General features: G+C 41.3%; 1 protein-coding gene across 1 annotated transcript in view; it reads right to left on the bottom strand.

Annotated features, from left to right (window-relative positions):
* Positions 1–15,943, bottom strand: part of LOC149317577 (thyrotropin-releasing hormone receptor-like) — a 28,266-nt gene extending 12,323 nt beyond the window's left edge. Inside the window, exons 1-2 of the mRNA XM_089518940.1 lie at positions 15,881–15,943; positions 14,004–14,844 (exon numbers count right to left, since the gene is read on the bottom strand). Coding sequence (XP_089375066.1) covers positions 14,004–14,786 — 783 coding nt within the window. The 5' untranslated portion in view covers positions 14,787–14,844; positions 15,881–15,943. The remainder of the gene's footprint in view (positions 1–14,003; positions 14,845–15,880) is intronic.
* Positions 15,944–16,923: the final 980 nt, after the last annotated feature.

The following is a 16,923-nucleotide window of genomic DNA, read 5'->3' as shown; positions in this document are numbered from 1 at the left end:
AAGAACATTAAACTAAAATATGCTGGTTTCTTTGGCTCTACTCTCTTCTCCTTAGCCCCACCCAATCCTTGGAATGTGGCCCCCAAGGACATCTGTAAAATTAAACTGAGCCTTCAGGCTGACACATGTTCCTTTGTCTTGGTGCAAGGCTTCCAACAGCTTGGGAGGACATCTACTAGTTAGCCATACTGAGCTACTTGTTTTGTATGACCAGATATGTAAGACGTTAAGAGCTACAGCCTAAAAACGGCTCTTAGTACCTCACCTCCTGCACACTGTGGTGTAGTGGAGTCAGGACTCACAGGTATGAAGCCCAAACATTTTTTTTTAAAGTAGCAAGGACAGTGATGTTCCACAATTTCACAGATCTTCATGTCTCTCTCCAGCCTCACAAATACAGTAAAGGTACATTTTATGCTATTTGTACAGTGTATTACACAGTACAAAATATTCTAAAATCAAAGCCTGATAGTAATAGCAAGTACATTTCTGCTTAAGCACTCCCTAAGTGGTTTACAACTGTAAGCTAATTGCCCCCAACAAGCTGGGTACTCATTTTATCAGAAGGATGCCAGGCTGAGTCAACCCTGAGCCCCTGGCTGGAATTGAACTCACAACCCTGTGGTTTGTTGGTGAGTGGCTGCAATACAGGCATTTAACCACTGCCACCAGAGCAGCCTCATAGCATGTGGCTGCTCCAAAAGTTTCAGAATTTTTAGCATTTCCAGATTTCTGGATAAGGAATATTTAACCTGTACTGTTAAACTTTTCCAATATGATTTGTAGCTCTGCATGAGAAATGTCTCTCTCATATAGGGTAAGTCTCCTCTCCTACCATGGATATCAATCCTTTACAAGGCTTGTGGATGAGTGAATGGTGTGTGTGTGATATGCACAATTAGAAAAAAAAAAGACACCTAAATATTGTAAACATTTCAAAATTTGGAGCGGATAACCTAAATGGCAGGCACTGAAAAACTATCTGTTCAGGAGCTTCCATTGGCATTTTGAAGAAATATCTTGGTAAGGTGAGATAACAGGACTTACAGCTAAAATTCTGCAGCAGTATTTCTGGAATGTGTAACTGAGTACTGACTACGCCACCTTAATAGCAGCATGCGCTGGAGCAAAATCGCACCCATTTGGCTGGTTTGACAATACTCTCAGGCTGACTAGACCCGACATTAATAGTGATATTGCAATGGAAAGTTTGACACTGATGTCTGTTAGAGCAGGACAGTATAGCCTAGAGGGAATCTGGGGAAAGGAGGATAAGAGCAGCTGCTTACTGCTCGAGTGTGAATGAGTTGCATTTGTGGTCTGCAATCTTGACAACATTGCAAATTGAAAGAAACTTTTTTTCCCTCTGCAGTACAAACATAGAAGAAGCTGTAATGGTTGGAAGAGACTAAATTTAAAAGCTTAGAGGTGGGAAAACAGCCTTCTTTCTTCTCAGCTGGAGTACCTAACCAGGAAAACCAGCCCTAGATATGTTGCTGCTTGCAGCAAAATATGAGATTTCATCCCCTTCTTCAATTGTAGGTTTGTTGTTGTTGGTATGTGCCTTTAAAACAACTCTGACTTCTGGCAATCCTCTCTGAGGGTTTTCTTGGCAGTATTTATTCAGAGGATGTTTGCAATTACCTCCTCTGAGGCTCAGAGAGTGTGACTTGCCTAGAGTTACCCAGTCGGTTTCCATGGTGGAACAGGAACTCAAACCCTGATATCCAGAGTTGTAGTCCAACACTCAAACCAATACACCACACTCACACTGGAATTATACCCCAGAGGCACCAGATCCCATCTGATCTTAGAAGCTAAGCAGAACCAGCTCTGGTTAATACTTGGATGAGAGACAACCAACGAATACCTTGTGCTGTTAACTATATTTCAGAGGAAGGAACTGGGAAATCACCTGTATTTCTTGCCTAAGAAAACCCTGTGAAATTCTTGGGGTCACCATAAGTCAACAGGTGACTTAAAGGCACACACATACACACACACGGCACCAACAGGACTGCAACCAGAATGTTAGCTCAATGAAGACAGATCCAGTGTTGTGTAGTGGTTTCAGTGTTGACCTGTGATTTGAGGGATGCTGCTTCAGAGCCCCATTTGAGTTATAAAACCTAAAGAGTGGGGTGATGCTATTATTAATTTTAGTGTTGACTGTTAGATTTATTATTTTGATTATTATTGGCTACCTTGGAAATGTTTCCTGTCTAACAGGATAAGGAGAAAAGCTTATATTTTATAAAGAAAACCAATATTTTAAATAAGATAAACAGTAACACACTTGCCCACCAAAATCCTTTACAGACAAGTAGGCTTTGTATTCTTATTTGAAAGACTAAATGACATCATGTGTGGGAGGAATAAAGTGGGTGGGATGAAGCTGGCTTAGAATAATATTGATTGTGGGAGATTTGCTATGTTCAACTGCTTAAAACCAAAAGAGTGTTCAACAATGGCTCCTTTTCATCCTGGAGAGAAGTGACCAGTGGGGTCCCACAGGGCTCTGTCCTGGGCCCAGTGCTATTCAACATCTTTATCAATGACCTGGATGACAGAATTGGGAGCATACTTATCAAATTTGCAGATGACACCAAATTAGGGGGAATAGCTAATACCCCAGAGGACAGGATCAAGATTCAAAATGACCTGAATAGACTAGAAAGCTGGGCCAAAGCTAACAAAATGAAATTCAACACAGAGAAATGTAAGATATTGCACTTAGGGCGGAAAAATGAAATGCACAGATATAGGATGGGTGACACCTGGCTGAATGAAACTACGTGTGAAAGGGATCTAGGAGTCCAAGTAGACCACAAGTTGAACATGAGTGAACAGTGTGATGCGGCAGCTAAAAAGGCCAATGCTATTTTAGGCTGCATCAATAGAAGTATAGTGTCTAGATCAAGAGAAGTAATCGTGCCACTGTATTCTGCTTTGGTCAGGCCCCACCTAGAATATTGTGTCCAGTTCTGGGCGCCACAATTCAGAAAGGACATTGAGAAACTGGAGCGTGTCCAAAGGAGGGCGACAAAAATGGTGAAGGGTCTGGAAACCATGCCCTATGAAGAACGACTTAGGGAGCTGGGGATGTTTAGCCTGGAGAAAAGAAGGTTAAGAGGTGATATGATAGCCCTGTTTAAATATTTGAAAGGATGTCACATTGAGGAGGGAGCAAGCTTGTTTTCTGCTGCTCCAGAGACTAGGACCCAAAGCAATGGATGCAAGCTCCAGGAAAAGAGATTCCACCTCAACATTAGGAAGAACTTCCTGACAGTAAGGGCTGTTTGATAGTGGAACACACTCTCTCAGAGTGTAGTGGAGTCTCCTTCTTTGGAGGTCTTTAAACAGAGGCTGGATGGCCATCTGTTGGGGATGCTTTGATTGAGATTTCCAGCATGGCAGGGGGTTGGACTGGATGGCCCTTATGGTCTCTTCCAACTCTACGATTCTATGAAAATGCTGAAGAAATCTCAAAATGTTTAAAGTTTTTTTTAAAATGATTTTTTTAAAAAGGAGTTAGATCTGTGATGGTCACTAGTACAGCTGAAAACTAAAACTTTCTTGTTCATTTTCCTGTGGGTATGACCCAGAGAGGTTTGCTTGAAACTTCCAAATTCTTAATTCTTAATTAAAGACATCTATACTAAATAGGCCATGCAGGACATAATTGACTTAATTAAATATTTAGCAAACATTCCATACTACCTCCTGATTCATCTTAGAGATTCTAAGTACTGTGGCTTGGTCTCCTCCAGGACCTCCATAGAACCTAGGCAAATACTTCCTAGATTTGAAAATATCACCAGGTTTTAAACAGTAATCAGAAAAAATAGTACTTCCAATGAGGGCGATAAGAACCCAAGAAGCTGGCATTAGCTGGAAATGACAGGAGTTGTAATCTTTCACATCAGAGGTGATACCAGGTTGAAGAAGGTTGTGATATGCTGCAAGTAGGCTTGCCATATCCCGCCTGGGGGTGGGACTTTCCCAGTTTGGGGCGGGTCCTCACGGTCCCGGCCCGGTTTGGCCCCGCCCCTGAGACGCCCCCCCCAGCGAGGCCCTGGAAGCGGCTCTGCGGTAGGAGCTCCGGCCACGGGGTCCTCCAAGGCCTCCGCGAGGCAGGGGAGGAGGAGGAGGCCGCCCGCCATCGTGGCGATCGCCACAATGAGGAGCGGCCCCCGCCTTCTTCCCGGCCTGGGAGCAGGCCAAGGCTTCCTCCCAAGCCAGGAAGGAGGAGGAGGCCGCTTCCCACCACGGTGATCGCTGCGATGAGGAGCGGCCCCCGCCTCCTTCCCGGCTGGGAGCAGGCCGAGGCTTACTCCCAAGCCGGGAAGGAGGAGGAGGCTGCTTCCCACCGTGGTGATCGCCGCGATGAGAAGCGGCCCCTACCTCCTTCCCGGCCTGGGAGCAGGACAAGGCTTCCTCCTAAGCTGGGGAGGAGGAGGAGGAGGCCGCTTGCCACCGTGGCGATCGCCACGATGACAGGCGGCCCCCACTCTCCTTCTCAGCCTGGGAGCAGGCCGAGGTTTCCTCCCAAGCCGGGAAGGAGAAGGAGGACAAGGTTTAAAAATGTAGGACCTTTTTAAAAAAATTTCCTGGCCAGAAAATTAAAAAAAAAAAAAAAAAAAGTCCTACATTTTTAAACCTTGTCCTACATTTGTCCCGGTTTGGAGGTCCTCAGCTATGGCAACCCTAGCTGCAAGGGTTCTAGCCCTATCCAAAATCCAGACCTTTGGGACCCAGGTAGCACCATGTTTAAGCAGAATCCCCGAACATCAAGGTACAATGGCAACTGGAGCCCTCCCTGTATGGGAAGAAGGCAGCATGAATGGTGGAACAAGGCCTCTCTGACACTCTTGGAAGAAGTGGAACAATGGAGTCAGCTGTGGAATTGTTTAGGTAGTGCCCAAAAGCTATTGAGGTAACACCCATTGTCCTCAATCCTACATCCTCTTAGCTTGGTATAAATACCTGCATGTGGACATATGCAATGGCAGCACCAAAAAAGCTCCATGCAGAATAGCAACACTGTGTGAGATGTGTCAATGACTGGGTGCCATTGTGCAATGCAAATGAAAGTATAGAAAGCGCAACCACAATGCAGAATATAGTTATTAATGTAGACCACAATAGAGGGGTTTTGCCCTCGTCTTGCAATGTGGTAGATACCACTTATCCCCAGGACTATTTATTACAATCTTGTTATCCATCCGTATTTCTTTCCGCTCTATTAGTAGCATCATGCACAGATCACTACATCTAAAGGTAAAAGGATTTCTGCTTTGATGTTCACACAGTGATGCTTATAATACTGGAGTACTTGGGAGGGGAAATTGGGGTTGGGGCAGTGATCTTCATTAGTGTTTATTTGACAAAAGACTATTTTGGGGTTTATTGGAGAAGTAGCATATAACACTCCGCTCTGGCATCCAACAGAAGGGAGTAGCAAGCATGTTGCTACCAGTGCCTCCCTCCACACTTTTCATCATTTGTCACATGAGGCCAACTGCCTCACTCCATTTAATACTAGGACTGGAGATCTCCTCATCCATTATTCACGTTGATGGTGATTGTTAGCAAAACTGAGGGAAATTCCTCTGTAACATCCCAAATCATGTCATTATCTAGATAAAGTAAAAAAACAACAACAATTAACCTTTCATTTTCAACCCAAGTGACCTTCAAAATATATTACTATGTAGTCAGATAGATAGAGATATTACCTTGGCTGGAATTCCTTTTGATATTCCCATGTGTACATTCTTCTACAGAAATAGCTGGTCATGTTTGTGTGATGTGGAACATCTGCATTTGTTTCAGAGTTGTGCAGATGCATATGAGACATGCACAAGGTCCATGTGCAGTGTGCCTGATACTGTATATGCATACTCACGAGTCACACATTCAAGTGTGCATTCAGTTGTACAACATTGCTATTCAATTCAAGGGTTGCTTAGCGCAATCAACATTTAAATGCCTATGCAGAGATTTCTGTGACACAGCCCTGCTGTAGCATCTTGGTCATTGTCTTTTTGTAAAATAAAATAAAAATAAATTTCTTGACTAGTTTTCATGACAAGATACTTTTCCCAATCAAATCTCTGCTAAATGGATGATCTGAAAACAATCTCCACCATAAGAAGTGTGGAGGACAGACAAGGATTAATACCATTTTGTTATACTATCAGTTTAATAAAAAGACAATGTCAGAGAAGGTCTGATTTGTCTGAAAGCTATTGGCTTCAGCAAAATACATTCTAGAAACACAGCCCATAGCTCAGGTTGTTCTTCAGAGATTAAACTATTCCACTAATGCTTTGTCATGGTTAAAATGCAAAAGAAGAAAATCAATGGAAATAACACCAACACTTAATGATGAGGATATAAGCAATTCTGCACCACGCTGGAGCTAAACTTCATTTTATAAAGGCAGTCATTGACTGGATCAGGTTCCAAATCTTTTTGATTTTTGATTTTCAGGATATTGTGGGGAAAAAGCTTGGAAAAGTTACTTTTTTGGATTTCAGTTCCCCGAAATCTCCCCATTCAGTAACCCCTCTAAAGTCCCTTCCTCTGATCAAAATAAAGGTGGACAAAATCAAGGGTGAATGTCAAGGGCACCTTGCCTCTCCTGGAAACCTCTCAATTATTCTGGAAGCCTCCAGGAAAATCAGTTTGGTCTAGAAGCCAGCATGATGTACTGGTTTGAGCATTGGACCATGGGTCTGGAGACCAGAGTTTGAATCCTGACTCAGCAATGTAAATCTACTGGGTGTCCTTGGACAAGTCACACTCTATCAGCCTCAGAGGATGGCAATGGCAACCCGCCCTCTGAAGAAACTTGCCAAGAAAATCCTGTGATAGGGTTGAGTTAGGCTCGCCATAAATCAGAAATGCCTTAAAGGCACACAACAACAACAATAGTCCCTTCATTTATGTTTTAATATTTATTTCTTCATTTTAAAAATGTCACACATACCCCAAACCAGCAGTGGAAGTCCAGAAAGTTCTGGCTTTTTTGATTTGGTTTGGCCTGGCATTTTCATCAATCATTGCAATCCCTGGAGAGTCCCAGGGCAGAAAACTGGGCCCCATGCCCTCTTCTGCTGCCCACATCTGACACACATCCAGCAACTATGGTTAGGATAGTTGCTGTAGCAAGTTTATAAGCTGTAGCAAGTTTATATATACCTAACACACACACACACACACACACACGTTGTATTTAGTGGCCCCCTCATGATATGAGGCCATTAATATGTGCATAAATCCAGAAGCTGTCTTGGAATGCAGTTACATTTATCCTAGCAAATACAGTATTAAGCTAGATACTTGTGCTTTCTGTTGTATATGTGCATCTCAATACTGCAGAATTTACATCTGCTCCTCCACTGTTCTCATCTTAGACAAAAGGCTAGCTAGCCAGCAATGTGGCTGACAAGAAGAGCAACTGATTTCCTTTTGCAATGTCATGTCCTTTTTAAAAGTTAAAATTGATGAGAGTATTTTGTTTAAAAGATGGGAACCATGATTATGAGGCTCCAGTGAAGGTTTCTCTGTAACCAGCAGAAGCTATACATTTTGAAAATGATGCTGTTGATTTCAAAAGCTGTCATTAAATGATATTCCCAGTTAACTTCTCTCTTCCTGTCAGCATCTCTCTTTCTGTCAGCACAGCCACTGAGCCATGAAATAAAGAGAAGGCACCTGGAAGAACTATTTCTGGAAAAAAACCAACCAACCAACACACACACACACACACACACATCCATGTAAATGGAATGAAGTGACAGTGTGTCACACAACAGAAAACAAAAGCTTGGCTTAATAAATACAGTCATTCAAGACTGAATAGAACCTCAGAGGACCTGTGGCTGCACACCACTTTAACAGCTATGGAATTCTGGGAAGTGTTGTCCAGTGGTGCTCTGAGAAGATTATTTCTGCAGTGTTAATGTAGTCTAACATAGCGTAACATTCTGTAAATGTTATTTATATGTAAAAGACTCCAGAATAGAGAGAAAACCATTTGTCTGTCATATTTGCATGCAGTGTGCCTGAATTATCTTATTCTTTACTAAGAATGGATGATGATTTCATGTTAAGGTTGTGGTTGTTTTTGTTGGTAAATGTTTACCAATTTTTTCAAATTTCTTCATATCTGAGATGATGAAAACCTGAGGGTTTTTTCTTACAAAAATTGAACAGGTGAAGTCTGAAACTGACAAATCTGTCCATTCAGGTAGATGACTTCCAGTGCTTAATTCTTAAAAGTCTGGTTTGATGATGATGATGATGATGATGATGTAGTCAACCATGTTTATGCTGATTTAGAGACACTTGACACCTCCTTTCTCTTCTGTCAGGCTTCTTATCTTTAGCAGCCATATTGGCAGGCAGTTGCAACACAGGTTTAATCTGCACTGCAGAAATAATGCAGTTTGACACTGCGTTAACTGCCATGACTCAGTGCTATGAAATTCTGGGATTTGTAGTTTGCTGTGGCACCAGAATGCTTTAACAGAGAAGGCTAAATAACTCACAAAATGACAAGTCTCAGAAATCCATAGCATTGTGCCAAGACTGTTAAATTGGTGTTAAACTTCATTATTTCTGCAGTGCAGATCAGACCACAGTCTGGGTGGTGAATTTGACTGGTACAAATGGATAATCTTGTTTTAACTGTTTTTGCTTTTAACCTATATCATGGGTAGCCTTAGACCAAATACTAGGAAAAATGGGGGATTTACATGAAATAAATAAAATAATTGATAAATAATGTTGTAATTCAGCTTTTGCCAAAAATGGTGAATTTTTTTTTCATAATCAGGATGCTAAAAGTATGTTTTTTTTAAAAAAAAAACTGAATCCAGGCTAAAATAAAATGGACAGTCCTTGATCATTACAGGCAGTGAGGCAGTAAGAGATGGCCCCTAAGGTAGTGAGGCAATGAATCCACTCTGTGATTCAGACTGTTCATTAATGAAGCGATCCAAGATGCTGAACACCATTCCTCAGAAGAGATGCAGCACTTCCGATACCTCTGTTAATGTCTAGGGTGAAACCCAAAACACATTCCCTGCCTTGATGATATGCACTCCAGTTAATAGTTGGATTGGGTCTAGAGAAAATGATTTGCCTAAAGCCATAGATTTGCAATGAAAATCCTACTGATAATGATGCCAAATTAATCCCCACTGATTTCAGTGAGGTGAACACATGTAAGATGGCAGGTTTTGTTTTCACAGTCAAACAGGGATAGGAATCCAGATCTCCTTGATCTAAACAGAATATGCCAAATGCTCTCACTCCCAACTTGTGACTCACTATAAAAAACACAGCTTGCAATCTACAAATGGACAACAAACCAGAAATTCCATAAATCTGTATTTGCTGACTCCCTAGAGATGTAAAGGGCTAGTGATATATCACTGAGGCTACAAGCCACATGATACAGTTCAAAGGGACCTCAAAAGTCATCTTCTCCAACCCTCTTCCAGTGCATGAAACCTGCTTCTACAACATCCCTGATAGTTGCCTGGAATCCAATTGTGGGAGAAAGATGGGATATAAATCTTTCAAATAAATAAAATAAAGTTGGCTGTTCGGGCACTGCTTGTAACAAGAGTGGACAGCTGCAGTGGGTGCAGGGACCATACCTATCTGCAGCCACATCTCCTCCCTCTTCTAGTTTCAGACAGTGCCATAATTCCACAGCAGAAATGGCCAGAGATCTACTTCTGCTTTAAGAGTGGGAGGAAATGGGCTTCAAACAAGATGCATGGAAGTTGTTTGCTTTCTTCAAAAGTATAATTACAAGCCCAGAAGTTTTCAGAAATAGTAATTTACTATTTAAAGAAAAAACTCAATAATATTAATAATATACCCTTTCCAAGGTGGAACATCAAACATATATAATCAAAAAAGGACAATAAAACACAACACTATAAAGTGCTAAAATACTAAATAATATGCTAACACAACAAAAACAAGGATCTAGGAGATCCAGCCCCCCCCAAAAAAGTGTCAGACCACAGGCACCCATCTTGCTTATGCCTCTGCTGTACAATCATACCAATGTCATCAGCTCCCAAGTTGTGCAGCTATGCACTGTATATTCTGTTTGCTCTGTGGCACTGATTCTCTGATTATTCAGTCTGCATACTACTATGCAGGAAAATCAGAACCAAAAAATAGCCCTGCTAAATCAGTCCAAGGGTCTCCCTCATTCAGCAGTCTCCCTCCAGCAATGGTATTCCTTCAGTAATCCATGCCACTAACAAGCTGTTCATTACAGTACTCATTCTGAAAATGGACATGTTCCATGGCTATCACTGGACAGCATGCCCTTTGTGACTAACCTAACTCAATTTTAATGGCAAGGCCATCACCACATACAATATCAATGTGCTAATAGACAAAATACTTCCATTGAATACCTTGCATTTTCTAGCACTTCAGTGCCAACTGGTGGCTTTGATGTACGATGTGGTAAATCTGCATTGAATTATTCCAGACTTTAAAGGAGACTTTAAATAGGTTCAGCACCTTGGACAGATAATTCAAGTGTATAATGCAGTAAAACTCAAGAGTGGATTCATCACAATGCCGACATGGAAATTTCAAGTCACCCCAGCATAAATCAGTTTAATTGGATGACTTGCCTGCAGAGGTGAAAGAATAGTATTATAGGCCTGTCTATTCCCTGCCCTGGCACCTGAGCTTATCTTATGTCTTGAGTGGTTGGTGCTTTCAAGGCCTGTTACAGACTGCCAAAATAAAGCTGCTTTGGGTCTCTTTGGAGGTATGCTATTTAAATGATGCATGGGTCCTAAGAGTCCGGAGGTTGCGCCAAAGCCACACTCCATTCCTAAGCACTGGAGTGCAGCTTTGGTGCAGCTTCCGGATTCTTAGGATGCATGCATCATTTAAATAGCATACCTCCAAAGAGATCCGAAGCAGCTTTATTTTGGCAGTCTGTAACAGGCCTTACTTACTTATGACATGGTTCATGGCCACGTGCACAAGAAAGCAAAGACAACCTTGTTTCATAACATTGCTCCTTCTTAATTATACCATGAACGTAGGGCAGGATCCATCACTGAAAGTTATAGAGTATCCAGCTGAGATCAAACACCAACTTTTTCTTTTATAGAGTTTGTCACACACTTTGCAGCAAAGCCTTCTCTTTGCCATTACTGTATCAGAGTTAGTGAGTCTGGAGGATGGGATGTATTGAGTTTATAACTCTACACCTATAACAGGCTGGACTTTTTTAGATTTCTGTTTGCTTCGTTTAAGCATTTGGAACTGTAGAGATGTATTGCAGAGTAGCATAATATGCAAATAAATGTATGTTTGCTCCAGAAAGGGGGTCAACCTAAGAATAAACAAAATTAAATTAAAGTAATAGCTGGTTTATAATAACAACAGTTCTGTCACACTCCTGAGTTTACTATGTGCACTTTAGCCTTATTCAGTAGTTTAGGAAAAAACATCAACCCTTAATCAACACTTCATGTATAGAGAGTGAAAATCCAAAAAAGAGAGCACCCTAGTTGGGAGTGGAACCTCCATCTCCTCAGGCGATAGAGCTGATTATCAAAACATGAGACAAAAGACTGTCACCTGGTTTCCAGCTGAGCAACAAGAATGATTTCAAAGGGAAAAGAGGTTCCTTTTCTTCAAATCTGATTTGACAGAGTTCTTCAGCAGCAACATTGGCTTGGTTATTTAGGATGGTTTCACAGATTGGGTCAAAAGATGGATCTGTGACTAGGGTTGCATCCACACTGCATACATAATCTGCTTTGACACCACTTTAACTGCCATGGTTCAATCCTATGGAATTTTGGGAATTGTAGCTAGTTCATAACAGAGATGGCAGAAGAGATGGCAGATCAACAAATCCATAAAATTGTGAGGAGTCAGGACATATAGCCTAGACAGTATATAAGTCCCCTGCTTGACCTCCAATGCCCTGGTACTTTCCAGGGAACAATAAGTTGGCCTTCATTAGTATGAGTAGTGTGCTGGTCACACTGTCTGGATAGATCAATCTGCTTAAATTCCATTCCAGCCAAGCTGCATGTCAAGCTGCATGTCAAGCTGTTTAAACCCCATTCAAGTCAACGGTTGCTGAACAACTTAACTGAGCAACATCACAAGCCATGCATTTCAGAATTTCCAACTTTCCTCAACAAAAACAAATCTGTATAGTCAATTTGTGTTTGTCTCTGTTTTGTGGCCACATGTGCATTGTTAACCAGCTCTTGTCCACAGCCCTCCTGAACAAGAATAATAAGGGAAATGCTGTTGTGGTTAGTGTACTGAACTGGGACTTGGGAGATTCATTCCACATTGTGCCATGAAACTCATTGGGAAATCTTTAGTCAATCACTTCCTCAGTCTAATCTATTTTATAGAGCCGTTGTGAGGATAGTGGTGGAGGGTCAAGAGAGTTGTGTATCTGTCTTATATTCAATGGAAGAAAGGCAGGATATACTGTAGATGTAAGTAAAGTAAATCACTTTTCAAAAAAGTAGAAGCCTTTTGCAGCATAAATGTCACAACACCTTTAAGGGTGCATCGACACTGTAGAAATAATGCAGTTTGACACTACTTTAACTGCCATGGCTCAGTGCTACAGAATCCTGGGCTCTGTAGTTTTGTGAGACATCAGCACTCTTCAGCAGACTGTAAAGACCTTAAAACAACAAATCCCAGGGTGTCATAGGATGGAACTACAGCACTTAAATTAATGTCAACTCTCAATATTTCTGCAATGCAGATGCATCCTCAGTCTAGTGTACTTTTTATTTTTGCATGAGCTTTCTTGGATATAGTCCCACTTCTTCAGAGGCAGTACATCTGAAGATATACACGCTCTACTGCATCTGAAGAAATGTGTTTATATCCACAAAAGCTCATGTTAAAATAAAAACCAGTTAGTCTTAAAGGTGCTGCTATGTTCCTTTTTCTCCCTCCCTCCCTCCCTCCCTCCCTCCCTCTTTTGATAAAGTACAACAGACAAACCTACTTCACACCCTTGTAGTAAGGCAAAGGTATGGAGAAGGAGAGTTTATCCAACATTTTCAGCTCACTGGAGGAAGGACAAGATATACATGTACCTAAAAATGAATTGATCTTGCTATGCATTCCTACTTAAATATAGCTCCCATCCCCTGATGCTGTACTATCATCATGTTTATCCCTAGCTGGAGTTATAGATGGCTACAGAGGTAAGTACATGGTACAGCCCTGACACTGGAACTCTTAGTGAGAACTTTCTTTTTGAAATGAAAGTAAAGGCCACTTAGTCCAGCATTTCAACAAGAACTATTTTTTTCTGGGAGGTTCACAAGTAGGTCATGAAGGTCATAGTTTCCCTTGCACCACAACTTTGTTTATCCTGAATATTCCTTGCTCAGAGATATACTGCCTCTGAAAAAAAAGGAAGCCCCATTCCATCCAAACCTTCAGGAAATGTATAGTGTAGATGTAATATTGATTGATTGATTGATTGATTGATTGTATTTATATCCCACATTTCCCCTTGTATAGGATCCATACAGCTTGCAAGCAATTGAAAGCATGGTGCAGCTAAATATTATTTGTATACAAGTGTGTTTTTTTTAAAAAAAACACATTAATCACTCATTTGGTTAAAACAAAGTTAAAATAATATAAAATACAATTAAAATGTAAAAAAGAGAAATATACAACCCCATTTCTGCCACATGAATTATAAACCAAAGGCCTCTTACCTGAAAGAAAGAAAAAGAGGGGACCTACTAATTCATCCAAGGGAGACAATTCCACAACCTGTAAGGAACCACTGAGAAGGTTCTCTGCTATGTTCTCACCAAACATGACTGTGATAGTAGTGGAATTGAGAGAAAGATCTTAAACTTCAAACAGGCTCATATAGGAATCTTACATAATCTTACCCCCTCCCTTTAAGTAAGCCATCTTATAAGTATTCTTACCTGTCTTCTAGAAGCTACAGCACTGTTGATACCTTTGTTGGTTGTTTTGCTCTTGTTCAGGGGAGAAGAACCATTCTTCCATGTCTTGGACTTTTCTTTTGGGCCTGATGAGATGGGATTCAGGAACAATATCCTGGCAATCAACCCATAGAGGACAGTAGCTAATATCATTGGCATGACATAAAATATCCCAAAATCCATCATGTAGATTGGGGAATAGTAGCTCCGGGGCACTTTATACCCACAGGCCACTATGGTGGTCTCTTTGTAGACAATTGTGTTGAGATCTAACAAGAAAAACCAGAGCATGCAGTAAATGGAAGTGAATGCCCAGACAAAGATGATGATCTTTTTGGCTCTAGAGAAAGTACATAAAAACTGGGCTTTGATAGGGTGGCAGATGGCTATGTATCTCTCAACAGTGAAGGCAGTAATAGAGCAAGAAGATGCATTGATGCCAAGATACTGGAGGTAAGTAATGCAGAGGCATCCAAGATAGCCATATACCCAGGATCCATAGATGCTTTCAGTGATGTTGGGAAGCCCAGCAGCCACCAGCACCATGAGATCAGCGACTGCGAGGCTCACTAGGTAACAGTTGGTTGGGGTTCTCATGTGCTTTGTTCTGAGTACCACCATCACTACCATGATGTTGCCCACAATGCCTAACCCACAGATGAGGAGAACCAAAAGAATGGTGACCACTTGATATTCAATGGTGACCACCTCTCGGTTGGGCAGGAATTCTGTTTCATTTTGTCCATCAGTGGTGCTGTTCTCCATCTTCACCTGCTTGCTTTAGTCTCTTAGCTGCTGGTCAACACATTTTCTCCTTGTTTCCCTAGAAAAAAGGAGATCACAATGAACCTAATAGAAGATATTGTGATCTTGCATTAACTTCATGTCTTACATGCATCATTCCCTTTCCCTCCTTGTTGGCTCACCCACCTCTTTACATATAGAAATTCAACTACCACACAAGTCGATCTCTCAATCTGATGTGATGGCTTTTAAAAAAGACATTTTTGAGCAATTGTGCTAGAACACAATTCAGACACTGTTAACTATAGGACAGAGAATTTTCCCTTTATTGGGAAGGCTGCCTCAGAAGGAGAGAAATAGGGGGGAAGTACCAGAGTTCTCTCTTCACACTGTCATTCAATGGTTGTCATGAATAAAAGGCTGGAGTTTTGTCAGAGGCGAAATGTCTAAGGAGGTAGTTGCATTCATCTGTTGCAGCAAAGATAACAAAGATTTTTAAGCACTAAGTTTTATTTGGCAACAGCTTTCCAAAAATGAATGTCTTCAGCCAGGACACCTTAAGTTTTCTACCAAAGTTCATGACAAATAAAAAATGTTAGTAAATAAGGTGCCACAAGACTCTCTTTGTTTTTTGTTAATTGCTGAAGGTAGTCCAGAAGAAGGTTTCAAAAATCTACTTCAGAAAACACACAGTATCTCTAAAAGAAATACACACTTTCAGTACTTCTCAAAACTCTCATCTGTTTGGGGCTTAACCATATGGGGTGGGGTGGGGGACCTAGGATCAGATTAACTCAAGGCTGGTGGTTTAAAGCACTCTTTGTAGCTGGCAATTTCCAAAAGTCATGCTTGTGGAAGGGTTGCAATGAAAGGAAAGTTTGCTAAGATAATTAGAGTTACAACCCTTTTTCAGTGCTTTATCATCTCTCACTGATAATCATTGCTGCTGGCATGCATTGATCAGTCCTGCTCGGATGGGGGATTCTACCAGTGCAAAAGCACAAGATATATGTGTGTGCAGAGCAGAGCAAGTGAGGGAGAATGAAGTTGAAATTAGAAAGCCTGTTCCATTCCCCACTCCTGTCCTTGTATAAAATATGAAATATAGAACTTACCTTCAGCTTTGTAGAGTTTTCAGAGCTGGGCATGTTCAGCCTGAGTGGATGGCATGAGCTCTGTCCCACCTTGATGCAATCAGAGAATACCTCCAAGTGTTGCACTTCACTCCACAAACATGCTGCAGTGATTCTCACACTGGCTGACTGAAGCGCTTCACAGAAGTGCCAGCATCCTCTAAGCCCTCCAAGGGAGGAGAGCAATCATCTGAAAGCAGCCCAGCTGTCAAATCACAAGCCACAGATCTTCAAGAAAATATGGACAATGTGCTCATTAATTCACACAGCCCTGCTTTTCTCAGGGAAAACTGGGATGCCAGTTTTAATTCATGATGGCTCTTTAAAATGCAACAGGAGAGTGACATGCAACAGAAGTAGTCTGTGCCAGTTCTTTTCCTGAGTGCAAATGGGAAACTCAGACAGTGATGTGCTACCCATGCTCCTGTGTATTTCAAATGGGTATATTCTCTCTCTCTCTCTCTCTCTCTCTCTCCCTCCCTCCCTCTCCCTCCCTCCCCCACCCTGCATTTCCTACTATGAATTTCCACACTTGCAATGAGAAAGAGGAGGGAGCTAGCCTGCCTGCAGATCATTTTCCTTCTGTCGTTTCACTGTTAGGTTAAAGAGTAGCAGACATTTCTACATATTATATGGATACAAAATTATTTTCAGAGTCCATGTTTTGTTAGCACTCAAAGGCAAAAAGGAAATCCCTTTAACAATCCAGTTTTCTTTTCCTTTTTCTTTCTTTCTTTTTCTTTTCTTTCTTTCTTTCTTTCTTTCTTTCTTTTCTTTTCTTTTCTTTTCTTTCTTTTTTTTTTTGACACATCAGAGCATCTCTTTTGCTGCTCCTGCTTCAGTTGCAGCAGTTCTGGCAATAATGGCTTGTGTGAACAGAGAAAAGGGAACTTGGATTTCCTAACTGGGCTTTTAACTGTTGTTAAAATAAATACATTTTATGCAAGGATTTTTGAAGGCAGGGCATGTGTTGTGCTCTTTGATTAAGATGCTAACATTTTAAAACAGCAAAAACATTTGAGAAA

The sequence above is a fragment of the Sceloporus occidentalis genome, unplaced genomic scaffold, assembly GCF_023333645.1.
Source record: "Sceloporus occidentalis isolate IW3139 unplaced genomic scaffold, rSceOcc1.0.p SCAF_3, whole genome shotgun sequence".
NCBI lineage: Eukaryota > Metazoa > Chordata > Lepidosauria > Squamata > Phrynosomatidae > Sceloporus > Sceloporus occidentalis.
This window is presented reverse-complemented; position numbering and strand designations above follow the sequence as displayed.